The following is a 27297-nucleotide window of genomic DNA, read 5'->3' on the forward strand; positions in this document are numbered from 1 at the left end:
CTTAGCAGAAGCTCTGTATGTGTGCAATCTGCTATTTGCCACATATCTACAAGGGAGTTTCTTCAGAGTGCAGAGAAACCTGTGAACCGTCAGAATATTCTAAGTCTTTCCTTGAGATGTCAGCCAAGAGCTTCAGTATAGCCACAGTCGCTACTGTGCTCATTTTCTTCCTAAAGATACAACTCTCAATGCAAGCGCCGTTGAATGGTAAAGTCTTTCAGCTTTTTATTTTCTTTTCACTTGTAACTTAGGGCAGCTAATGTATGCAGAAAACTGGCATCTTTTAATTATTACTGTTTCAATAGCATGCTCAAAGTTGTATAGTGTTGCAGTCTGCAGATGTTTGGAGTTAGTATCCTCATCTCAGTTTCTCAGAATAGGTATTCTGATATATACAGGAAAAAGAAATTTGTCCTCTGATTTAGTTTGCATTACACACTTCTTGCATGCTCAGTATACCTTGCTTTGGGATCTTTTTGTTTCTCACAGAATGAAGGAGAGACTGGCCCTTCTCAGAGTTAGTGGAAGCATCACACCTTTCCCTCTGTCCTGTTTATTTTTAAACCAGAGGAAAAGAATGCGATGCCTGTAAAGAGCCCCATATACTAGACCTCATTCTCTTATATTTAAAGAGGACTAGTTTCAGGAGGTCAGCACTCCTTACTCTCTTTTTAGGAGTTAATGTTCATCTATTCAAGCTGATTATAATAAATTTTCATCAATTCAAGCTAATTATAATCCATCTAGTGTGATTATAGGATATGAGGGAGAATCGTTGTAAAGGGTTGTGTGACAGGCCTTACTCAGCGTGTATACTCATGGGACGAAAATCCTGAAGGCTCAAGCACAATCCAGAGCAGTCAGCTTCATACAGAGCTCTGTCAAGACAAGCATTTTACCAGGTTTTTCGCATGACCTACATAAGGGGTGGAATTCCAACTTTTAAGGTCACCTTCTTATTTCTGGCATATATCCTCTGAAAAATGGCTATATTCTCTAGCAGAATCTTTCACCTGTAGGGCAGAGGTTCCTAGACCTTGGTGCTTTCCAGAATAACAGAATAAAGCTTGGTGCTTTCCAGGTGCTTTCTCTGACAACACAGATGGTTTAGAATTGAAAGGATGTGTCCAAAAGATATGTCTTATGATACGTCCTGAAAGGAATGCTGGAGAATTCCTATCTTAGAATTAGACACCCAGTACCAAGAAATGGCAAGAGCTACAGCATCCGCCTGTGTCTGACATCTTCCCAAGTCAGAAACACAACTAATGTAGATTATCACAACTAAAACCATTCCCACTTTCCCAGCTCCCAAGTGACACTGGAAACATGTTCACTCCCTTGATATTGATCAATGAAACAGATACATTGGCTCTAGGAACCTCTTCTGCCATGCATAGGCATGTAACTGTGATATTCATCAGCACTCACCCCAACATGAACGAAGAGGCATGAGAATGCTCACAGGTATGGAGCTGTTGATAGTTCCCTTCTAGACGTGAATCAGACACTCTATTGACTCTCCTCCAATTTTGAGAGACTGTATGACAGCCTCCCTCATCCTCATTTCATTATCAAGCAGAATAAGGGTAACAGCACCCTTGCTCACAGTTTGAGGATGGCAGCAAATCACTTTTGCAGCTCTACACGTTCATTCAGACAAAATCAAGAAGACTCTGCCATCTGGTCATCTATTCATCTCCTCATCTAAGTTAGATGAAATAAGCGTTAAATGTGCCCCAGCCCTACCTACACTAGTTGCTATTATTGTGCTCATCAGTAAAGTCATAATGGTGGTGAATTGCAGATCATCAAAATGCTCACAGGCTAAGGAAAATTTCACTTGGCAAAAGACTTTAAGCTTTCACTTATTTTTGTTTCAAGTGGCACAAACGCCCAAAATACTGGAAATCTTTGAAACTGACTCTTTTAAGGTTGTTCTAGATTATAAAAATCTTAATTTTGACACTTCGTACACATTTTAATGGGCAGTAAGAGCATGAGCAGAGAGTAGCTATTGTAGTTAAGCCAATATTTCTTCAAACCCTGCTCAGATGAGGATGTGGCGATTTCTAAAACCTGTTGACAGTCAGTTGCTATCTTCATGCAAGTTTTACCTACAGAATGTGCTGACCAGAGGGCACAAGCACTCCCAAAAAACTCAGTAAGAGATAATCCCCTGCAGAGAGAAGGGGAGAGGAGAATGAGGTTTCTCATCTCGAAATCTAAGACAGTGCATGAATTCTTCTATGTGAGGAACCTGGGGACTTCAGCCAGGATGATTACACAGACCTCGTTTTGAAAATTCCAGTGGAAAAGAACAAGGCACACTGGTCCTAACAAACTGGAAGCAGAGAGCTTAGTGTTCCGAGCACATATCAATACAAAAGAGCTAAGTGCAGCTGTTTTGCACATCCCTACAAATAAATCCCAAACATTTCACACGACATTCTTTGGAGAAGAGCTGTATCTGTGACCACACTTCAGAGTACAAGAAATGCAGCCAAGAATCATGTACTGAGCAGACATGTGCATGTAAGGATAAATATTTGCCTGCGTGCACGCACGCACACCCAGGCACATTAAGTGTTTGCAAGACTTGTAATTCAGGACTGTCTTCTAAGCAAAAATAAAATTAAATTTGCGGAGAGTAAAGATCTGCATTAGCCTGATAACCAAAACTGTTCAGGTCTGTCAGGACAAGCACCTATAATTACACAGCAAGCTGAATGACTGTAAGTAGGTTTCAGGATAAAAAAAAATTAAAACCAGCATTCAATAAGTCAAGACATTTCCAAAGACATGCAGAGACACTGTCCCAAGTTCAGTTCCTTAAGCAATGGATGAACATTGATCATTTCAACACTCACTCAACCCCCCAGCATTCTCCGAGTTATGTGGGTTTGTGTATCATACTCTGTTTTTTTCAAAGTCCATCTATTCCTATCTGTTTCAGTTGGCAAATCCCAGAGCTGCTGTAAAGAAATGACTGTCCATCATTTCTCAGTGTAGCAACTGGCAATCCACTGACATTTTTCAAACTCCTCAATTAGGCATGAGGGTGTTCATTATAGCTACACCCCATTTATATTCCTTAGTTTCGTAACCAGAAAAAAATCAGTGATGCACCTACATACAGAGTCTGTGGCTATTCCACAAAAAAAAAAAAGACTGACAAAAGTTTCGCTCCAGGATTTAAGTGACCCCAAGAAAGTCAAGCCCTATGGGCAGAATCACAGGGGTAATTATAGTTACAATTTGGGTGAGAAGGGTTCATAATCTTTGAAAGCATCTATGTTTTGCTCAGCATCTGGGGCTAGAAAGACAGATAAAAGTATTGCAAAATTCACTACATGGGTTTAAGTGGCAATTTGTTTCTTTACAGAGTAAGATGAATTTCAAATATTCACAGTAATTTTTCCTTTGTCTTTAAACAGGGTCAAAATGGTCTTATATTGGTAAGTACTAACTAATTTGTACATACTGAGTTGTGGGTTTGTTCTGTATTTTAAGGACAGCATGCCAAATGTGTTCTGTTGAGAACCTACTGGGTTCACTATCTTTACCCAGGTTTGGATCTGGCCCGCTGTCTTGAAATCTGTTATTCATCCATCAGGTTTTGTATCTGTGTGATTGAGAGTCAGTTATTGGGTTCTAAATAACCTTGCAGAATGACAGGAACTTCAACAGACTAAGATTGTCCCTACAAGTGCAGAGGTTTCCCCAAGCCCTCTGTTTCCCCACCAGTCACAGACCAGCAGCACATTTCAGCCTAGTTCTGCAAAGAGCATACTTCTCCCTACCCACATGGGTCTTCATTTTTAAGTAAAGTCAGAGTTCAGCAAGTCACCTGTATCGTGTTACTGGAGACTCAGCTCCCTGAAAATCCCAGTGCTGACAAAGTAGAATAAATCATATTCAGGAAAGCAGTATTATTTTGTACACTAGTCCTTTAATCAGCTACTAACCCAGACGGATCTGATGGCTGCTCAGGAAGAATAATTATCTGGAGATTTTCTTTTAATTGATCAAATCCTCTGGCCAGTTATTTCCTTATTCAGAGCAGTGTTTTATATGCCACACGCCCACAGAGAAGTACTGAGAATCTCAGTAAAAAAATGCTTGTTCTTAAGCCTTTAGTGCTGCTCCAAGACAACACAAAGAACCTGTGAGATTGAACTTGCTGCTAATAACTACTCCCTTTGGCTGTGCTCTGGTTTACCTGACTCGCTTCACCTAAGCAAAAAGAAAACTGTCAGCTGCATGTCTATAGGTATTAATCTAACTGCCACTATGCGTACATATACTTCACATTCTCATTAGGAAAAAAAAGCTTGACACAGTTTGAATAACAAAAGCCTGGGTTTTCTACCTTGACAGCAGCCATCAGATGAATGTAATCCTGCTGGGTAGTAAGGAAAGCAAGACTTCTTTTACTACCATCAAAGCAGAAGTTTTGCCCTCCTTCCCAGGGTAATACTTGTTTCAATTAGTTACTTCTCCCTTTCGTGGAATTTGGGTACCAGTGTTTATTTCAGAGTATGTTATTCTCAGTGCCCAACTTCATCAATTCCTGTTACGCGCTTCCATACTGCAGCCTGATTTCTAATATGTACTGGAGGATAGAAGGAAGGTTCACAAAACAGATTCTTATTTTTTTCCTTCAACTACTGATTTTCAAATATACCTAGAAAAACATAAAAAAGCAACTTCAAAAAATTAAAGTGGCAACTGAACTTGTACAGAATAGTTCTTTTCATATACCTGGAAAAAAGCAGAGGTAGAACATTGGTCTGCACAGAATAAAATGGCAATTAGAGAGACTGCAGTCAGCCAGAAAAGAGCCTCTCTGTACTCTCCCACTCATCCTGGTTCCTTATGGCAACCTACACCTTCCACCACTTACCTTTATCCCTGCAACACTTTGCAATGCCTCTCACTAAAATTAAGCCAACAGGAAGGGAAAGGAAGTCAAGCCATTATAATCACAGTGCAGACTGATGTCAAGATGAGGGTCAAGGTACAAGATTAAGGGTGGAGGAGAAATCTGGGTGCCAATTGTCAACGTTCTATTTGTTCAGTACAACAATATGTAAAACTGAATGTTGATATAGCACTAGCAGTTCAGGGCATGGTGGCAAAGCAAGATGACACTGCATGTGATAAGGCCTTATCTTTTCAGCGCAAGCTTTCTGAACAAATGAGCATTTGGCTTGGCTGTAATGGAAACTGCATTCGATGACACAATAAATAGAAAGGCTAAACCTCTCCTCTATTTCCCTCTTCCTTAGGCAAACTGCAGCAATGCTATTTGTTCTTCCTGATTTCACTGCTCTTGTACATAGCCCAAGAAAAAGTGCCTGGAAGAAACAGCACAGGCCAGTGAGCTGGGGCAGGAGCCCTCAGCCCCCTCTGACACAGGCTTGCTTTGTGTCCTCTGATGGGCTGCTTCACCTTCTGTACAATGGACAAAGTAGATGAAGTGTATCATGAGAGAAGTGTTTTCAGTTAAAGAACTAAAAGAATGGTTCCGATGCCCCATAGCTCAGCACAGCACGTGCGTGCAGCTTTTGGCAATGTTGGTGTGTGGCTGGAAGGTGGAGACCTGAAGTCCTCTGCCCCAGAAGAGAATTGGTAGAATGGGAGAGCGGGGCCTCAATTCTTTGGATTCTGGCTATCTGCTTCTGTAATGTAAGAGGGCTGGAATGAAATCAAAGAACCAGAATCACTCCTTGAGAGTGGACAAGCAGCTACAATGGAGAAAACTAGCTTTACAGCCAAGTTTAAAGTAATAGTGCCAACGGAATTATTAACATGCTTTAGCATGTGAGGAGACAACTTCATGCTACAACGTAGACACAAGAACTGTTGTTAACAGACATAAGGCTAATTGAACTTGCAAACTCTTTAGTTTTACTGTTGTTGAATGGAATAGCAGGGACAGTTACAGCCCTTGGCAATTCCTCTATCTCACAAGCTTCCCTCTGGACATGTATATGGAAGATATACATATAGTGGATATGCGTACACAGAATTGTATGACTGAGCTCTGCCTGTGCTCTGAGCAAAATGGAAACCATGTGGTCATGTTACTGTGGCAGGGAGTCTGGACTCAGCCTTCACTACTAACTCAGCCCTGGGCTAACAGCAGCTATACAGCTTCCAGCTGGCTCAAAACAGGGCCGAGTGCTCTGCCTGGCTGCAAAAATACCACAGACATTCCCTGTGTTACTGACCCAATGCATTTTACTACATCAGTTTAATTCAGATCAAGAGAACTTGGATACCCTGTGAGAAGCTTGAGCAACATGAATATTAATTGGTCATCAGAGCAAAAGTCTGTTGGTAACACTGGTGTCTTATAGGCTTGTTTTCTTCTTTTTTTAAGTCAGCCAATGTACACATCCTGGGAGCAGACACTACTGTTATTCCTGAAGGAACATCTGTCCTGCATCACCCAACAGCGCTAGGGCTGCGGGGCTGGCTGAAGGCTTAGGCACGAAAAGCTAAAAACTGTCAAAGGAGATGACACAATGGAGGCATGCAGCCATGGAGCTGAGTGCTCAGCTCACTGTGCAGCTGGGCAGCAAGACTGTCCAAAGAATTATTACTACTTTATTTACAGACATCTTTTATAAAATAGCCATGAGGGCACAGCCAGGCTCAGGGTTATTTACAGCGTGGTAGGAGAACATGGTCCTGAAAACTCATGTAAAAGAAGGCAGCCCGCCAGCTGGATTTGAGCAACCTGAATGTTGTGGTTTAACCCCAGCACTACACAGTCGCTCGCTTACCGTCCTCCCTGAAGTAGGATGTGGCAGAGAACTGGAAGGGCAAAAGTAAGAAAACTCGTGGGTTGAGATAAGAACAGTTTAATAATTGAAATAAAATATAATAAAAATAATAACAATAATAATAATAATAGTGAAAAGGCGAGGGGAGAGGAACAAAACCCAGGAAAAAACAAGTGAGGCAACTGCTCACCAACCCGCCAACCGATGCCCAGCCTGTCCCCAAGCAGCAGTTGCCACCCCCTGGCCAACTCCCCCCAGTTTATATACTGAGCATGACGTCATACGGTATGGAATAGCCCTTTGGCCGGTCTGGGTCAGCTGTCCCGGCTGTGCGCCCTCCCAGCTTCTTGTGCACCTGGCAGAGCATGGGAAGCTGAAAAAGTCCTTGACTAGTGTAAGCACTACTTAGCAACAACTAAACCACCAGTGTGTTATCAACATTATTCTCATACTAAATCCAAAACACAGCACTATACTGGCTACTAGGAAGAAAATTAACTCTATCCCAGCCGAAACCAAGACACTGAGTTTGCACTCCATACAGCAGGGAGTGTTCATGGCTGCACTGGGAGCAGTGGTAGCAGGAGGGGTCCTACTTCCCCCATACCAACAGTTCCGTACCTTAATTTGCTCACTCCAATAGCTGAATAGTAGTGTTGGGTGGGTAGGACAGGCCCATGGCACAATTGTTGCTCTGCTGATACAGTCCTGACAGGATCCTCATAGCAGCAAACATCATCTGAGATGCCTGGGTCCTTCCGTTTGTCACAAATGTTGTCACAAAATGAGGAAATTAACTCCTAAGATATTTTTGCAATACTTCTTATGTTAATACCTTTTGGGACTTGTAGTACAGGCCTATCTTAATACATCCACATGCTATTCTTTATTCAGTAGTGATCAGACATAGCCTTTGTAAACACAATGTGATTTCCACTGAATTTATCTGAATGTGCTGGCACACAAAAAGGAAAATCTGGTTCACAATCAATCATTCATTTTCAACAGAGCTAGCTGAGAAATGCCTTCCAGCTGCGTGGCTTATCTACCATGGAAATCTCAATTTCACATATGCAAACCCAAGCTGCAGTGAGTTAAGCAATTTGAGACAGGAGTTTTGAGGCACTGAAATTAGGAAGACTATGTGGCAGAATTTCTAGAGAAACTGGTTTTGTACCAAAAAAGGTTTTCTGTTTGGTTTGGTTGGGTTTTTTTAATTGAGTAGGAGTGAAAAACAAGGAAAAACTGCTGTAGCTTAGAGACCTGTGAGTGGAGTTGCAGATTTATGTCAAGGAAAGGATAACAGCTAGTAAAGATCAAGGTACATAAAGACTGCAATAACCATAGCATTTTACAGAAAAGACAAAAGTTTCCCTTCTGAACCGCTGATGTTGGTGTGGAAGTTTCCATGCTGTTGCCAGCTCTTAAGGGCATTCCATTCATCCCAACATAGTACTGAAACATAGTACATTTTCTGGTATATCCTGATATATATTTTCCTGGGAAATATTCTTGAGTATGTATATGCCATAGCATGGAATTTATGCTCTTCTGGATGGATCTGTTATTTGCCAAAAAATATGTAGAGGATAGTATACAGTTTTCTATAATGTCAGCATAACATTTATTAGCTTTTAAAAAGAATTTCAATAACTTTGAGATAGTACCATGAAGATCTAAGAGGAGAGAAATTAATGTGATTGGCAGCCAACTGGAGTCAACGATGTAAGTTACAGCAACATCAAGGCCTATTTATACTGAAAAGCACTGATTGAATCTGAGTATCCACACTGCAAACAACATGTGCTAACCTATGTCTTGAATAATCTTAAAGAGCTTTAACAAGGAAGTAAGTCTGAGCACCAGAGTTGAACTTGCCAATTCTGTCACATGCACTATGTTTAGGTCACATTCACCTCCACTATCCATATCCTTGGAAACTGTCTTTCATATTAAAAAGTGAGCCTCTAATAATATTCTCCTGACTGTTAATTTTCCTCCAGAAAAGATCTGAACTTGCTTTGCCACAGATGACCCAATCTAACATTAGATTCTGGCATTCATGATTCATGGAAGATGTTAACATACTGGAGAGACTTCAAAGAAGCCACAAAGAATATTATAGGTTTGGAAAAGAAGCCTTCTAACCAAAGACTCAAGGAACTCAACCTATTTAGTTTAAGAGAAGTGAGAAACTATGATGTCCTCTATGTTATAAGTACTTCAATGAGGAACAAAAGTATGCTAACAGAAGCCTCTTCAATTTCTAAGCAAATGATTAAAAGCAATTACTATCTAAACAAAGTCAAAGCTAGAAAAACTGACAGTGAAAAGCAAGCTGCCAAAAAGAGTAATTGTCCATTGGCACTAATGAAGTATCTTTTACCTGCAATGCTTAAGGGAAGAGTAGGTGTTTTTTCCCTTCTGAAAGATAGGCCTCATTGAAGTAGAAATTAATCCAGGGAGATCCAATGGTCTGTGTTATACAGATCAGGTTGGGTGATCCCAAAAGGCCTTCCTGCCTTAGAAAGAATCACGATGAATCTTCAGAGTCAAGGAGAAACACAAGTTGCAAGTACCTCTTTTGGTATTTAAATCCGAATGGTCTCAGCTTACAGCTTGTGAACAGCTGCTAGCTACTAATGTGTAATTAAATCAAAGGCACAATTTAAAATCTCTTGATATTATCTATTCTTTGTAGATCCTACCTAGGGCAAAAGACTGTGATGAAGAAAAGTTTCACCAGAGTTTGAGCAAGTTATTGCAGGTCAAATTATTGTAACACCTTCCATTTTTGCAAGTTAGCTTTTCACTGTGGGTTATGCAATATTGCTAGATAGAGCCAGATAGTTTGTACAATAAGAAAAAGTTTATAAGGGTCTGGCTTTCTGTGTACTGAAAAGTATGGAAACTTTCCTCTGCCAACATGAAGTCACTTCTTTCAGCAGTTCTCTTCAGAAGGCTGGAATAGCTGCATTACTGTGCATATGCCTGTTACTTCCATAGGGAAAAGTAATTCATGTCAGTAAATAATCCAAATACTGTCACAGATCCAAACCCTACTTGTCACACTTGTGGGCTCTGAAGAGAGACAATATCATCACAAGAGGGTCAGAGGCACTGTGGCTGGCTGTGGTGCTGCTGCCTGCAGGCCTAACCTGGTGAGCTACCAGGCCTGCAGTTCCTCAAGAGTGTAATATCAACAGCAGTTGAGATTAGCAAAAAATCGAGGGGCGGTAAAGTGTCTGTCAGATTTTTGTTGGCATTTGGCCTTTTGCTATCTAATGGCACACCGGAAAGATGAAATGAAGTTAAAAAAAAAAAAAAAGTCTTAAAAATTCAGAAAAGGCTCCTTTTCCAAATTTTGGGTGAAGGCTGAAACAGGGGAGTTTTTACATTAATTGCATAGTTAAGGCTTGACAAATGTGTGTCTCTTAATTTACACAGGTCCCGACGGAGAGAAGGCCTGGCCAAAGAAATACCCATTTTGTGGAGGAGTATTCCAATCGCCAATAGATTTCCACAAAGATATTCTCCAGTATGATTCTAATCTCTTGCCTTTAGAATTCATAGGCTATAATGTGCCCTCCACTGACCAGTTTACATTGACCAATAATGGTCACTCAGGTAAGCAAGCTCGATGACAGCAAGGGATTGTGAAGGAAAGAGTTGCTGGAGCTCGTGATTTTTTATTTCATGGGTGAACTACTTTAATTATCAGATGAAATTAAGCTGTGATGATGAAGCCTTCACATCAGCACACCCACATCTAGTGAACAGGCTAGGGAAACCTGGGAATGTACTAAGTACAAATGGATTCACAGTAAGCCGAATTGACTGTGGTTTTTAAATAAACTCTAGGCACGTCAGAATTAATTCCTGAGCTTTTCTTATTACTTTGGTTAGAGTGCTCCACAACAGGATCAGTCTTCGTGATTATGTTAAAAAGAGATAAACTGATAAAATATGGGAGCAATGGGTCTCTGACATTCCAGTCTAATCAAAGCAGCTCAGCTAAATTATGTGGCGAGGGGGAAGGAAAAAAAAAAAGCTTGGAGCACCATTCTGTTTCTTTGACTTGAGATAGAAACCTCTTTAGTGTAAGATAAGACAGATAGATAAAAAGACAGAAAAATAATTAGAAATAGCATACAAACATGCCCTCCACTGTAGTACTAAATCAAAGTGTCAGTACAGCAGGTAAAAGCAGAGAAGATGCAGTCTCATAAAGGTCTACTATATCGACACAATATACAATACCAGTAAGCTAGTCCCACCATTTTTTGTTCCTTCCTGAAACATTTGAAGACATAGAAATAAGAACAGTTATAAGGCCCTCCTTCTTTGCATCCTCCGCTATTGCATAAGGATCAAAAGAACACGTGTTATAAAATGGCCTCTGCCTCTGCTCTTCTCTGGCACACTTGGTTAAAAGATGCCTGACATGCAAACATCTCTTTTTTTTCTCACTCATTCAGTGGCGTAAACCTGCTCTGTAGAACATTATAAACCCATTCTTCAGTAAGGGCCAGCCTCTTAGGGCATGGTTCCTGGTTTCGCTCTTGATGAATTTCTCCAAAACCAGGTTGCTTTAGACTAGGAATGGCTGGAACACCCTTTCCTTGTGAACCTTCTTCTCCTAAGAGCCTTTCTTGGTCCTGAGTGAAAGATTGTACTGTCACAGTTGAATGTATTAGGCTGATGTAAATGACAGGCAGTTGGCAGAGAAGGAAACATTGTCATTGTGGACTTTAACAGTGCCAGAGAGGAGGTGGAGACCAAAGAACAACACTGAGAGCCTGTCCCTCACATAATAGTCACACAGGTAAAAGCAAATTCCTCGTAGAGCCTACGTCACTAACATTGTCAGATCTTGACCCTAAAACAAGAAGTTCAACTACTTCCTAATGAAAGCCAAGACAAAAATATATCCCCCCCTGAGTAAAAAAGGGAATTCACCTCTAAGGTCAGTGCCCTCCTAGAAAGCAGGGGACATGAGACATGCTCTAGAAACCTCACTCAGATACAAACCTTAATTGCTCTGAGTAATGAAAAATTAGCCTCTGGTAGAGCGATCATTACACCATCTGCTGCTATCTTCTCTTATGGCTAGAGAAGAAATCAGTAGGATGTTTAGTATTGTGGTATCAGTCGTTCCTACATATAATTAATGTGCTTCACTGGCCAGCTAATCCAGATACAATTACCTACTTCAGCTAGACTGAAAACAGTAGAGCTCAAAAAAAGCTTTTTAGCACTAGCATAAAAACACATAGGTTTGCAGCTGTTCCTTCATTAAGGTTTTGAGCCTTGTTTCCCCTGCAAAACATGTCTGGGACACTCCAGAAACAAACTGTATTCACACTGGAAAATAATAAAGATAAATTGCAAAGAAATCGATCTGTTCTTTACATAAACTGTTGCTTTATGAAGCACCAAACTTCTCAAGTGAACAACTCAATTTCTGCTGAGTTGAGAATTACTACTGTAATTTCTACACAAAAAAAATAACGCAGCCTGTCTTCCACACTGGAGAGCATTAGTGAGCAGAAGGGAGGGTAATGCATACAAAGGTCTCCCTCCAGCATGTCAAGAGAGGGAATGCTAGTTCTTAAGCCTGTGACATCAATGGTCTGGGTTTTGGGGGGAGCGGGGAAAGGGGGAAGTTTATTTGGTTTTCCCATATACTCCTAAAAGAAGATTAAGAGGCAGAGGAGTTCAATACAACAAGAGATTAAAAATAACATGAGAAATATTAATTTATTAAGCCATTTTCAACCATTATAAGGGAACTGAAAGAAGGCACACAAGCCTAAGTTTTTCTTCGACACGTCAATAACTGTCTCTTCAATAAAACTGAGATAATTGTGCATTCTTCAGGGACAAGAAAGATTCCCATTAGCAACGATTCTCACGTTCAATTCCTTTAGTTTAGGAAAATAGAAAAAGGGTATATTCTAAATTCTCCTGAATTGCCTAGAAAGGGTTAAAGACAACGAAAGTGTTTATCTTGTACCACAGACTGAGATGGATTTGAGTTAGGAATCTGCTTTGTTCATGCTCCATACAGAATATACTCATATACAGTATTTTTATTTGCTCTGTGCTTGAAAGCTGTGGTATCATTTCCTCCCATCTGGTTTTGGTCTGCTTACAGTGAAAATGTATCTGTTGCCTACCATGTACATCAGAAACCTCCCGTTTGAATACACTGCATCTCAACTTCACCTACACTGGGGAAACAGAAACAAGTCAGAAGGCTCAGAGCACACAGTCAGTGGGAAGCATTTTGCAGCAGAGGTAAGACAAGCTCAGATCAAGGAAAGAAACAAAGAAGGCTGGGCAGATCCCTTTGTTTCAAAGTGGGATCTTTATCTTGGGTATATGACTGTAAAAGGCTGCAAGCTTCTAATCCAAATATTTATGATACACTAAAAAATGCGTTGCACACTGCAAAAAGGATGGACTCCGATGTACTTTCATGAATACATCACAAGCCAGGGACCTAGAATTTAGGTTCTAAACTCAGGGCTGGCACTGGGTCACTGGAGTAATTTCAAGCAAATTGCTAGATATTTGACACCTTGGTTCTTCTCTGTAAACCAGGTATATCTTTTAGCTGCACAACACTGCTCCTCTGTCTACCTTTACTCACCTTCTTCTATCCAGTGAAGAACTATTTTTTATCTTTTCTAATCCTAAATTATGGATTTGGGAATAGATTTTGAAAAGCAGTACCAATCGGATATTTACCCCAAAATGATTAAAAGAGAAATCAGTCAGAATAATTTGCTTGCATAACACCACTTTAGGAATCCATTTCTTCTCTAGTTACATTTAACACCGGCTTTTGCATTCTAAACATCAGAAAACCCCAAGAGTGCTAAGGTGTTACTTCTTCAGAAAAATTTACCAGTACTACAGTCAAGATGCCTTGAAGCTGAAGTGACTGATCCTCTTTTCCCCTGCATTATGTAGGGGTGGGGGGAGTAACTCAGCTAACAGCGGGGCTGGGAGTGGGAGTTCCAGGACCTTTTGCTTTTCTCTAACAAGATCTTACCACTATACCCAGAAATCACTGAAGGATCCCATTGTACTGTCTTAGCCTGAGGTAGCTGCACTGGTCCTTTTTATCTGTGAACCAGAAATGTGAGTGTGCCCCGGATGTTACCATAACATAGTATCTCCTTCTTTGTAGCTGCATATCGTACATTATAACTCTGAGAAATATCCAGATATAACAGCAGCAATGGACAAAGCAGATGGCCTGGCGGTTTTGGCTATTCTTCTTGAGGTATGATGCAGGACTTTTTTTTCTTTTTTTTTTTTTAGAATATGCTTTCAATCATTAAGTCATCAGGGACCTTTAACATCTAAAATTACCTAGATTATTTAATGATGCTGTGGCTGAATAAAGGTTCTTCCTTTTCTCTTTCACAAAAAAGGGCCAGATTCCAGCAGCACATACACAGGAATAAATTTTAAGAAAAGAGGAATTCTGAATATTTCCTCATGTTTTTCAGTAAATTAATGTCAGCTATGTTAAATCCACTTTTGCATTCATTTACAGACTAAGGATTGGTAGAGTTTATCAAACAACAGACAACAGTGAATTTCAAGCTCACTTACTAAAAACTGCCTATCGTAGCATGAAGCAGTTTTAACACAGCAGAGAGGCATAGGCAGACACAACCCTGGCTTTGGCCACCATATGTAATTAGGATTTGACCATAGTCTTCAGGTCACAAAGATCCCAGATTCTTTGAATCACAGATTACAGTAAACAAGTAAATTCAGCACCCTTCTTAAGATGGCAGAAGGACAGCTTTCCAATTTTCCCCTTTAAAGCCCCACTTACAAGCCGTTAAAGATAATAATGATCTGAACGAAAAATCTTTAGAAGCTCGTACATATATAATTCTCCTTTTTCTTGAGGATTAAAACTCCTCTATAAGATAACTAGAAAGATTATTTTTAAATGTGAAGATTTTCTGCAGCATCAAGAAACATGAAAACACCTAGGTTTTCACATTTCCGTCAAAAAAGTGAAAATGTTCTAGTTAGCAGACAAAGCTCTAATTCTCATTAATATTATCCAAGCTCACTTCCTAGCACCTCTAAGACTTTGACAATAATTTTGTGTTAAATTTCAGTCCATTTAGAAGTTGCAGCTGTGAAAAGTGTCAGACTATTGTATATTATACTACGGAATAATACTGGGATTCTGGTTATTTCTGAGCAATGGTGTTTAAAAATCAAATAAGGGAACAATGGAGATTAGGTCTTTGAAAAACTTTCAGACAGCTGGTGGCTATTACAGTTGATCTAAGGATACCAGTTTACTATGTCTGGTTGTCAGAGGAGTTGCTAAGCACCAACTCTAAAGAATTCATAAAAAAGGCATTGATTATTAGACTGAAAAGCTGCTGGTAGCAGTTGGAAAACATGGTCTTATTTGATAGTTGAGTTATAGCCCTTGCCAGCAGCCCTGCGGTACCGAATAGTGTCATTCTTTATCTTCCTGGACTGTGAGGAGCAGCAGACTAAAAAATGTTTGTGGGTGGAAAAATGTGGCTTTGACTAGAAACCAGTAGATGATCTGAGAAGCCTGTCAGTTGAGAACTTATGCTTGCAATGTTCTCAGAGGAAATGGTTTCTCTTCATTTGCACAGCATGCTGTACAGGCAAGGGCAATAGGGTCTTTCAAGTGCATGTAAGATGTCTACACTGCAGTTGTTGAGATAACATTATGACAAAGCAGCTCTAACAGCTCTGGAGCGAGTAAGAGCATTATTGAGGTTCTGAGGATAGTGTTAATGTTTTAAGTAAGAAGAGTACTTATGCCGTTCTAGTATATGAATATCTGGACAGTGGAGACACTTGCCTTATAACAGAGGCCATCAAATACTGCTGTCTGCTGTGTGCAGAAGCAAAGACTCATATTCAGACTGCAGTGATTTGCACAGCTGTTAATAGTCTGCTCATTACAGATTGGACCCTTCAACCCATCCTACGAAAAGATCTTCAGGCACTTCCGGAATGTGAAATACAAGGGTGAGTGGCTATAAGCCTGCACTGGATTGCGAATGGCTAAGAATATCGGATGTCACCCTGAGAGGGATTGAACTGCCTGAAGAAACAGTACACAAATCCCAGGCAAACCTGTCACAAATTGTGAAAGACTTACAAATGCAGTGCACTTCTGTGAAGAGTGTATGGCTGGCATGCACCACGTGTTTCTGACTGGGCCTTATTTCTTGCACATGGTGGTTTTGGTTAGTATGGCCACGGTTTATCTTACAGAATTCTGATTTGGTATCTAAGACAAGATTTGTACATAGGAAACCTAAAAAGCTGTATTCCTTATTAAACTGGGATGATCTCTGTTAAAATGTATTTCTCTCTTCCTAGTGATATGACTGAAAGCATCCCACTTACTGAAAAGCAAATTCACTTCACAGGTGCACTACCTGTGTAGTAATGACGCAGCATTTAACACGAATCCCATGTTTTAGATCAGATGGTCCAAGTCCCTGGCTTCAATATTCGAGAACTGCTTCCTGACAGACTGGATGAGTATTATCGCTATGAAGGATCCCTGACAACTCCTCCTTGCTACCCTAGCGTTCTCTGGACAGTTTTCCGGCACCCTGTTAAAATTTCACAAGAGCAGGCAAGTTTAAATACAGCATGTGTTTTCCTGATTGGTGTCTGCTAAAGAACAGTAAATGCATACTCTCATTTCCTGGATTTCTCTTCCATTCCTGTACAACTGAAAGATGACCATTGCTAAAATCCTTTAAGTGGGAAGAACAGCACAGAACTGACATAAATCAATATCCTATTCTGTTTGTAGTTAGCATGTTTCCAGTTGACCAGAATAAATAAAGGACAGACAACTGCATAGCAATTGGTATAGTATCAGCTTGAAAAATCACAACCAAGTGAGATTAATTTCTGTTTTCACTATGTACTTACTCCCTGCTTTGAGTCTTTCCATGAGTCACTTCCAGATCATTTTTGTTCAGGCTTCATGTCTGAACCCTATTCACTAAGTATTTTAGTGCTACTTGGATCCTGACTGACTTAGGTATGATAGACTGGGTAGATGTTAAGTTTCTAAAAAGCATGTGATGTGTTATTTGTCAATATTGAATCCCCTGGCTTTTCTCCAACTTATGTTTTTTGTGCTCACCTAATTAACTTTTTTTGTTCTTAGGTGGCCACTTACATAGACTATAATCTCCCAATCACTATCTTCTGATTCACCTAATCATAAACAGAGGAAAAATGCTTTTATCAAAATCTCTGATCAAATTACTGCATGGTCCTTGTTATTAAAGTCCATTCTTAGCTTTGTCCACTCTGCCAGATCATGTCTTTACCAAAGTAGAGAGTTCTTTCATAAAGTAGCTTTTAGTACTGCTTAGGAGTTAGACTGTGCCAGGGAGAACACGCTGCAAAGGGCCACCGTGCTTCCTCCCATCCTATTTTCCTGGTGGATAATTACTAAACAGGATTAATTTTATCACGATGTAAACAAAATACAGGTATGGGTTTGGAGATGTCACACTGTTTACACATTATTCTGTATTTGGGCTCACAGGCCATGCAAGACGTCAGTATTACTTAATGTATCTTCTTCCCTTTGACTACCCCTTTGATTTTAAACACACGCTCTCAGTGATCATACACTGGCATTACTTTTTCTGTATTCTGGGAGCTGAACAGGGTGCTTCCCTTTATAGTTACTGGCACTGGAAACAGCCATGTACTGCACAGAGAGTGATGACCCAGAACCCCTGGAAATGGTCGATAACTTCCGAAATGTTCAGGAATTTCACGAAAGACTGGTTTTTATCTCCTTCCGTGAAGGTAAGTTGTATGAATGCTTCTATGCAAAAAAAGAGTGCACAGTGATTTGTGTAAACTCAAAATACTGAAGTGGCAGTCCTGTTGCACTGTACCAGTACAAAAATATAGCAATCTCATTTTCCCACAGTTCACTTTGTTCCCTTTTCTTCTCTTACTGCATTGTTGCATGAGCAACTGTACGAGATAAGGTAGTCAAAGAGCATGTAAGAAGGTTTTTTTCCACAATGGGTATCAGGCAAGCCCCGCAACCCTTCTGATCAAAGGCAAGGAGATAAAAGAAGGATGACATGTATGCCCTTCTCATGCTCAGCAGAAATATTTGCTGTCACTCCAAACACAAAACAGTTCTCTACAGCTGAGCTGTTTCAGTCAGCATTAAGTGCTTGAGCTGGCCTTGTCTCACCAGTGACATTTGCTGGTTCTCAGCAATATCAGGGTTGTTTTTAGCAGACCACACATTTAAAGGGAATCACAACTTTGCCTTTCAGGGAAACTGTTTTTAGGAAATCACATAGAATCAGAAGAGGTCCTTGAGGAATTCAAACTTGACAAACAAAAATAATTCGTAATACTGGATCATACAATCCAATACAATTTACAAATGAAAAAAAATTTCCATCTTACAAGGAAGAACTGATTTAAAAGCTTATTTATGCAGTGTTACACAATGACAATGCATAGGTTTGGGGGGGGGGGGTTGCACAAAAACCTGCATCTGTGGTGAGAAGCTTAGCTGTGCCCCACAATAAGGCATTTGAGTATATTGTTTGTGCAAAACGTATTGTTCCAACTTCTGTATTGTCTTGCAAACAAATACTCTTAAGCAGTTCTGAAGCTGGCACATACATTGAAGGCAGATGAATCTAGGCAAGCCACTATACTATTTGAAATTGAGAGTAAAAGATTTTTAAAAGAAAAAGCAGACTTCACAAAAAAGATTGGCCAAGCAGTAAACTTTCAAATTAATAAAATGTGTTAGCACATGATTTCAACTTTGCCTGCTAGTTTCTTCACTGTTTAGATAAAAGAACGGAAAACACAGCAGTTGTCTATATTTGGAAATTTCACACAATAGCCACTGCAGGGAACAGTTCTCCCTGCAGGCATACTGCAGTAGCTGTTCTTGCCATTCCCCTCTGCAGACAGCCCCTTTCATAATATATATTTTCTAATACAAAGCTATAAAGGAGAAAAGTGAACCTTAGAGATCAGCCAAAACAAATCCCAGACAAAACATTTCTCTGAAATCAGAGATGATTTAGATTTGTCACCAAAAGTTGGCTGGTGTCTTTGTCAGATTAGCTCCATCAAAATTCCCAACCAGAGCAGTGTGGAGCATCAGCAGCATTTGCCCCTTATTTGAAGCAAATCTCTATCTTTGAGATAAAACCCAGGGACAATTTCAGAAGTGATTCCGTGGCTGGGGACCGTTTTAGTTCTCATGGAAATATTTTAAAATCTTTCTAAAGCTTCCCATAAGAGGAACATAATTCTACCACAAAGTTTCTTTGAGTGCCTTCTCTGAAATTATTGCACATAACTTAGTAATTATTTAAATAAGTGTGTAGATGCTACTGTCCTTGCTACTTAAGCACATTTCTCTCATTGAGTTCTAATGATTTAGATCTTCATTTCTCTGTATTTTTACTGGAGTAAAAAAATACTTAACAGTTCTGAGCTGACTGACTATATGTCTTCAACCACAAGCCATGACTTCCCGTTCTCCAGCACTGCATTAAATTTCTACATTTCATAATCTCCAGAGCTCCAGCGACAAAGGCTACACCTCCTTAACTGCTGCGTCTCCTGACTTTTATTTTATTAACCATTCTATCTGCAGTTAACATAGTGGATCCTCAGGAGAAGCCTTATGGACCAGGTGTATAAAGAAGGGCAGGCTACAGTGCTAAGGGCAATACACAGTTTTCAGTGCAGTTCAGGGCTCCAAACTACTTCAGGTTCTCATTTCTGTACACTCAGCAGAAAGCTACTGACTAGAAAAACAACTATTTTAACTTGCAGCACAGAAGCAGGGGCAGTGGTTTAAGAAGACATGGGATACTTCCCAATTTTGAGGTGCAGAGAAACAGCATAACGTATCCTTTTGTTTAACATATGATTAAGGAACTGAAGATGTTACACCCCATGAGTAAAGGCATCATATGACTTTGTACTTTTTACTGAGTATCTTGAAAGGTGCTCAGGTTCTCAAGGACCTTCCTGTCTTTACACAGCTTCCAGTTTGTAAATAAAGGCCTAGAAAAGTGACTTTCCCCAAAAAATAGCTGAGTAGTTTTCATCTCCCATCCTCATTCTGGAAGCTAGGAATGCATTCATTCCAGATACCTCAAAAAAAGGTCCCCAAGCCTGTTGAGGCTACAGTGCAAAACACTAGTTCTTTCCAGTCAAGCAGATGAAGCATTTTTCTGCTTTCATTGTCATTTCTCCATTTGCCTCCTTGCTTATTTGCTGCCAAAGGTATCTTATAACCTTTCCTATTACTAGCAGCAGATAGCTAAATATTTAAGTCTAAACTAGTTTAGTTCAGTTATATCTTTCTTCTATTTAAAGCTACCATTTCTGGTCTTGAATTACTGCTCAGAGAAGTTACTCTGATCAATTGTTTCTTTTCTCATTTTAATTTGTTTATAGTTTGGAGCCCAGTTTCAAGGTTTGACTAGAACAAAATACTGAGTACCATTGGCTACCAAAATTTTGCGTCAGTCTGCATCAGCTCACGTTAACAAAAAATAAGATTTTTCCCTTTCTGAAAGATCATTAATACCTTTCTGCTATGCACGATGAAGAGTCTCTGCGATCTCTGCTCATGTGTAGTTCTCTGCAGTAAGCAATAACCTTAATCTTACTGCTTCAGAGTCAAGAATAAGTAACGGAACAACCTCCCTATCAATTTATCAGCTAAGAAAACCGTTTTGTTTGTATTATGTCGGTAACAAGTGGAAACCTTGTTTCTTGTCTGTAACATGACTCTGCATTAGACAAAAGTTATTTCTGTGACTATATACAAATCACATACAGGGCATACACAAGTCACGCTTGGTATTTTGCTGGTTCTGTTCCTTGATTTCTCGTATACTATATAAAGCCATAGTCATAATATTCTATTCTATCTTCATGCCTCTTATCAAGTCCCTATGCCACCACTTGCAGAGTGTAATGGTTATAGAACAATGCCTCAAATCTAATCTCATTTTAAAATGAGAATTAGACTAGTAGTTGTCTTGTTGCTACAGTCTAACCAAAATATATAAGAAAATTACAAGTTTATCAAATCATCAACAATCCTTAATACCCCCATGATTAATATACAAACTGGTATTAGTTGCACAAACAATATTTTGAGTTAAGTAAAAGATGGCTAAAGAGTGAAAAAGGGGAAGAACTAGAGTATCCCTGTCCTTTTTCTGCTTTTGAGGACTGGCCAACTAGAAATATCCCTCTCCCCCATGGCATTCTTATATGACCAGGAGCTGGGTTAAAACTTTCTTCCCAAACCTCCAATCTCAAACACTGGCTGCCACCTAGAGAACTAGTTGGGTCCAGAATGGCTATTTTAGTAATTCCCTTCAAATCTCTGCTCAAGTCTGATTATGTACAACAATTTTAAACAGCAGAATCAGGATTTGCAATACAGCTGCCAAGTTTCTGAGACTGTAAGGCTTCCTCTGCAGGGTCTTTCTTAAATCCACGCACAAACGATCTACTATAGCAATGCCGCTGCAGAAACACTTACTGAAGTAACAGAAGTTCTGGAGCGAGCAGCTACCTTATGTTTAAGACTGGTTCACTGTGGAATCCTAGAGATCCGACTTTTACTTTTTCTACCCTCTCAATTCGTCAAGACTCAATACCTGGTGGACTTGGCAAGGGTGTGTTGCTGACTGCTAACTGCATCTATGAGCCAGTGATTTTCTGAGTCAGACTGGTCAGTCAGAAATGAGAAATGCAGTTTTCTGTCTGTTTCTTAAGCTGACCTTTCAGCACCTGACTACTTTCTCTCTGTAAATCACATTCAATACTGCAAAGTAAAAGGTAGAGAGTTACAATCCATGATCCCAGTAACTGAAAATCAGATACTATGCTTTTCATCCAGGAATCTCTAAACATTTCACAGAAATAGTGTAAGCATTATTATTTCCATCTATGGGGGAAAATTTGACCCAGATGTGACTTTCTCAAAATTGTTGCTGTGAACCAGTGCCAAACCCAAGAATAACATTTGGCTCTCCCTCTGCTAAGCCACATTATTTGGCTCCCATGCAGAAGTGACACCAGCTATAAAAGCATTTTCAATGTATCTTTAAAGTTGGCATGACTTACCAGAGTTGAATTGTATGGGTTATTGCCCATCCTGGTGTTCTCACCCAAGAACTGGTCTCTATGGCTACAAAAGGCATTGCTCAGTGCTACTTTAATAGAAACCCCATTCAGTCTAAGTACATTTAATTACAAAAGGTCGTTGACTCTATCAGTGAACCATAGAAAAATGTTCTACCCATTTCAAAAAAGGTATTCATCACCCCTGTAATCTCACATTCCACCTACTGCGGCCACAAAGGCTCCCTCACAGGTGCAGCCCCTCACCTCAAGGGAAAAAAAACAAAAAAAAAAAAAGAAAAAAAGAGGGGAAAAAAATTTCCTGTCAAAGCACAATTAAAGTGCACCTGGTTGCTGGCTGCAAGCATCCAGCCTGATGCAGTCAGCTGTACCACTGGTAGGAAGAGAGCACACTTATTAAGAAGGGAAGAAGAGGCCATACGCAGAATCATGGCTTGGGCCAGGCAACCACAGAAACCTGCGAAAGAAGTCCTGCTGTTGTGCACACTCTAGACCTCTACTAAAGCAGGTTTCCAGAGCAACTGTTCTGCCTTTTCAATGCCAAGAGTGAGGGCTGCCATCTTCACCTGAGCACAGAGGCCACAAGATGGGGCCATTGAGCTGTGTTTGGTGTCAAAAATGCAAATGACTGAAGTGTTCGGTCATCCACATTTTGATGCCAATAATTAAAATCTAAATTCATGCTCACTATTAACAAGTGCTACGTTTCAAAATGTCTCTCATCTTAACGGATTATTCAGCAAAACTCAAACATGTTTACAATGTATTTTGCCTGTCAGCAATCTATTCCAATAAAATCAGCTTCACCTACACGCAGCTGAAATTTATTACTATGTTCAAACCTTCCACTGCCCACAAGTTAAATGGGAACTGGTGCCTAGTTTTGATTATAGCACCATGCTGAAATACTATCTAACTAAATTTTGCAAGAAGGTCTTCTCATCAAACAGAAATGCCCCCTACCCTTCCTCTTCAAACAACAAGCTCTTATTCTACAATTACCTATTTAGTGTTATATTTTGTTGTCCATTTGATGCATCTTTACTATAACAAAACTCCTCTATTTTAAAATACAGTTTTTCTTCAACTCCATGGATTGCAAGCTGCTTCTATTCAGTTGGATTTAAAATTAATAAAGCATCTAACGGGTTAAATGGGATAAGGTTAAACTCCAGGTTTTACATTTCCATTCTCTCAACAGCTGATTTAATAAGAGAAAATATTTAGATGGAATACATGAAACCTGTCAACTTCACTCTGAAAGGGTTCTGATGTTGCTTAGAGAGAAACAGCCATTTGATAAAATATAAAAACTAATGTGGAAATGAATTATGAAAATGCAGTTAAGAAAAGAGTGCTCACCTTCAGGATCTTCGGGAAGGGCAAAATAAATAAAAATACTTTCATTGCCAAAAATATATATGAAGGTCATTATCAAAGACGACATTATAATGATAATGCTTAACATCTCAATGCAAACCTGAGATCACTCAGTTCTTCATACCAATATCCTGAATTCATTCTTACCTTCTTAGATGCCTTTCAGCAACGTTTTCAACAGCAAAGCATATCACTCTTCAGCTGTCCACGTTCAACGATGTTTATCTGCCTTGAAAAAAACAGAAGGCATCAAATTTAACATCCCTAGTTGCCTGGGTTTAGTTCTTTAGTTTTGCTTATGGTCTCTTATACATTATAGCATTGAAATCCAAAGAGTTTCTGATCTGCAATGCCTGTGCCTGCATGTTGGCTTTGTGACTTCAGCGGGTGTCTAAATTCACAGCATTGTGAACTGTGGATCCAGTTGCGGGATTAGGACCTTCCAGGATACATCTATGCAGTTATACATTCCATAATTGCAAAGTGGTATGAACAGGCTGTAGGAAAGTTGCAGATGCAGAATGCAAATGTTATGACAGATTAGTGACTAACCTTCTCTCAAGTAAATGAAATTAACTGTTTCGTATGCTGTCCCTCTTTTCCTAGGTTTTGTTGTTTCTGTTGTGATAGCCTGCATTCTGGGAGTTCTCATAATTCTTGCAGTAGCCTTCTGCCTACTGAAGAGGAAAAGGTAAGATGTCTGGCTATCACACCACAGGAAGAGAAGTCAAACCAAATTTTTCTTCTGACACAAAGAAGTGCTCATGTGTCCGAAACCTTGCACATTTTCTATAGTGGTAATGTTTGATCTTTTATAAGATAACGATCTCTTTCTACAAGCTTTGATATGTTTTTATCACTGTAGACATTATTTCTCCTCTGTCACGCACTCCAAAGTAATTCTATTTTATTGCCAGCAAAATATATTTATATGGCTAAACAGTCTCTACTTGCTGTGACCTTTGTGCCACAGTGGCCACCATTCTGCCATTGTAGGAATGGTATTTTTTTGTGAAAAGCTTTGTTTCTGTGAAAAGGTCGTTTTTCCACAAAATAATAATTACTGGAACAGTGCTCATATAAAACCCTTAGAAGATACAAGGACAGGAAACAGGGAATTGTATGTGAGTACCGGGGAGAACACAAAACCACCTTCCAGTCTAGGTACTGACTGCTCCCACAAGCAGTTAGGAAATGAGACTCCCTTTCCAGACTAAGCAAGACAAGCAGGCTGGGTCGATAACAGACTTACCCAGTTTTTCTGTTTCTCAATTGCCATTTATTCTTTTTCTTGTTCTTTTTGCTAACATTGCTGCTCCTAATTGCTTTTTCGAATCCTTTCATTTTTTCCTAGAACAGTAAGTGAAACAAGAGGGGAACGGAGTTTTAGAAAAAACCTCTCCCAAAGGTCACATCATTTAAGGAGAAGAAATCTGTACTGACAAGAGATCATTTAGCCAGACTGTTTGCCACCAAAGCCAAATTTTGGAAAAAAAGACTAAGATTACAAACTTTCTTACAGCCCGATCCCTTTGTGATCAGCATTGACTGCCACACAGAATGCGTTCTCCTGAAATATTTCTAACAATAAGCTACTGTGACATTTGCACGGGTATAGAGAAAAATAATCTCATGCATGCATAATGGACCATTTTAAGTAACCAATGGTGCTTTTCCTTCATTGGAATTACAATTATTTAAGACATTTGTTTTATTTTAGCTGCAAAAAGGGAGGCAAAGACAACAGAGGAGTCATCTACAAACCAGGCACGTACAAGGAGGAAGAAGACATCTCCAAACTTTGATGCCCTGCTCTGTCACAAAAGCCCTTTTTCATTCATAGCACTGATTTATTTTGCATTGGTGGAACACGTCTCTTGCTCTTGGCTAATGATAAGCCTCAAGAGTGTGTACCAGCCAAAAGTTTTCTGTAGCCCTTGTTCTCTTGTTTTCCAGGGAGATGCGATCAGTGAATACTCCTGAGCTAAATTCCTCACCACATTCTTTTCATGTTTGCTGCTTACTGAGTCTGGGTCTTTTAATTGATTTTACAGTTAATCCTAAACTCCAATTTTATGGTTTGTTTAGCACAGATTTTCCCACAGGTATTCAAATCTGAAGACATTCATCAAGCTACAAGCACTCTTCCCTGCTACATCAAGGTACTGGTTTTAGCATCATGAATGTAAACAAGATACAGGGCAATGTGTATTTGAGATCAGAATTTGAACTAGGTTGTTCAGCGGATACAGTTTTTAAAATCACAGCAAATGATGCTAGTACATTCACCAGTGGCTTTATAACAGAAATACTAGAGGAAAAGACAAGTGTAAATGCAATGAGAGCCACATGGACTGTTAACAGGGTTCAAACCCAGGGACTCAGTGCTGAAAAAACACTTCTGCTACAGGAACAGCTCACTCTCCAGTTGTGAGGTTCCAGCCTCACAAATCTGTTATGGAGGTCAGCCTCTGTCTGTCATTGGAATTAGAGAAGCATCTTGCCTTATTATCCTGCTCTTATTTATAATGTGTGTATGAATGATGTGGAGCTAATGCAGTTGCTGCTGGTTTTAAGCAGACTTGCCATTTAATCATGAAATCTTGATGGATTTTACAGTATATATTACAACTGCAATTATACAGTAGATGGTTCTGCTGATTTAGTTCTCTGAACTTAGTAATTTAATTATTAGAAAGTAATAAAAATTATCTTTTCAAATCTCATAAGCTAGATACTCGAGTGTCATTATGCATTTTCGAAAGTCAGAAGCATAAACCTAACTCTGTTGCCACTGAAGACAATGTGAAACGTCATTGACTTTAGGTAGAACAGGGTTTAGCCAGCCTAGCCCCAGATGCATACAGAATTCCTCTTGAATTTGACATCTAAAGTGAGGGTCTGAAATGCTTGTACTTCAGTATACACACAGAAAGTGACTGAGCACAGGCTTATACCTAAAATAACTTCAGATCTGAATGCTGCTAAACACTACTGGGGAAATTCCAATCTGAACTTTACACTTAGATCCATTTTACATTCAGTAGCACCAGCACCACATTTGTGATTTTAAATAAATAAATTGTTATTGTGTTCTCTCCTTTAAAGATGGCAGATGCATACTTATGTTTTAGATTCTTCTCCTTCCACCCAGAAGAAAATTGTTTGATGTCAAAACCAAGCTTTTGAGTGAAAGGAGAAATAACTTATTAATACTTATTGTATGTGAAATTTAGGAGTATAATCTTACACCTAAGTACATTGCATGTGCCAGCATTTTTATCTCGCATAAACAAGCGCATAAAGATCATCTTGTTGAAATGTTTGGAATTACTTAAAAAGCAGCATTTGTGTACTATGGGGAACATTACTTACTCTTTGAATACAGGTGTTTAAAGATAAGAATAGATAATAATCTTTTATGATGTTTCTTCGGTTTCTGTTATTTCTTCTAGAAGAGTAACATTTTAATTAGTATTTTAATCTTCAGCTCAGCTGATTAGAAACATCAATCAATCACTCTCTTTTGCATGCAACACCCTTGGCATCTGTAAAAAGAAGCATAAAAACCTCAGCCAAGTACTATATGCTTACTGTGAGGAAAAGTCTCACATTACCAGCAAAGAAAACATATTACACATTAGGCAAAAAAATGTCTCCTTCAGAATTATTTCTTAAGCAAAAGAACAAACTGAAGAGTGATTCACACAAATCATATTCCTCCTACTCCCACTTGTAACACTCTCTAATTGTGTGGAATCCTCCTATGAAATCCATTCTGCCTTTGAAAACACAAGCACATGCGAATTTTTGGTTTTCCTTAATACTGTATTTCCAGTTTGCACTGCCAGCGGTCCCTGAGCTGAAAGAATCTAAACCCATATGTTTT

General features: G+C 39.5%; 1 protein-coding gene across 1 annotated transcript; it reads left to right on the forward strand.

The window, feature by feature from the left end:
* On the forward strand, positions 1–27297 carry CA12 (carbonic anhydrase 12). The gene is made up of 10 exons (XM_087743974.1): positions 1–207; positions 3438–3458; positions 10242–10421; positions 12952–13094; positions 13993–14088; positions 15785–15848; positions 16310–16467; positions 17543–17669; positions 24015–24099; positions 25129–27297. The coding sequence occupies exons 1-10, from the start codon at positions 18–20 to the stop codon at positions 25211–25213; spliced, it is 1149 nt and encodes a 382-aa protein (XP_087600100.1). The 5' UTR covers positions 1–17; the 3' UTR covers positions 25214–27297.

Source organism: Nipponia nippon, unplaced genomic scaffold (assembly GCF_047370975.1).
Source record: "Nipponia nippon isolate SJK-2023a ecotype South Korea unplaced genomic scaffold, ASM4737097v1 scaffold_9, whole genome shotgun sequence".
NCBI classification, from domain to species: Eukaryota; Metazoa; Chordata; class Aves; order Pelecaniformes; family Threskiornithidae; genus Nipponia; species Nipponia nippon.

What these genes read in the sequence shown, in the direction of transcription:
- CA12 (XM_087743974.1), top strand. Translation starts at nt 18, where the DNA reads ATGTGTGCAATCTGCTATTTGCCACATATCTACAAGGGAGTTTCTTCA. An exon ending in GGAAGCATTTTGCAGCAGAG is followed by an intron (nt 13,095 to 13,992) that starts GTAAGACAAGCT and finishes CCTTCTTTGTAG; the next exon opens with CTGCATATCGTACATTATAA. An exon ending in CCGGAATGTGAAATACAAGG is followed by an intron (nt 15,849 to 16,309) that starts GTGAGTGGCTAT and finishes CCCATGTTTTAG; the next exon opens with ATCAGATGGTCCAAGTCCCT.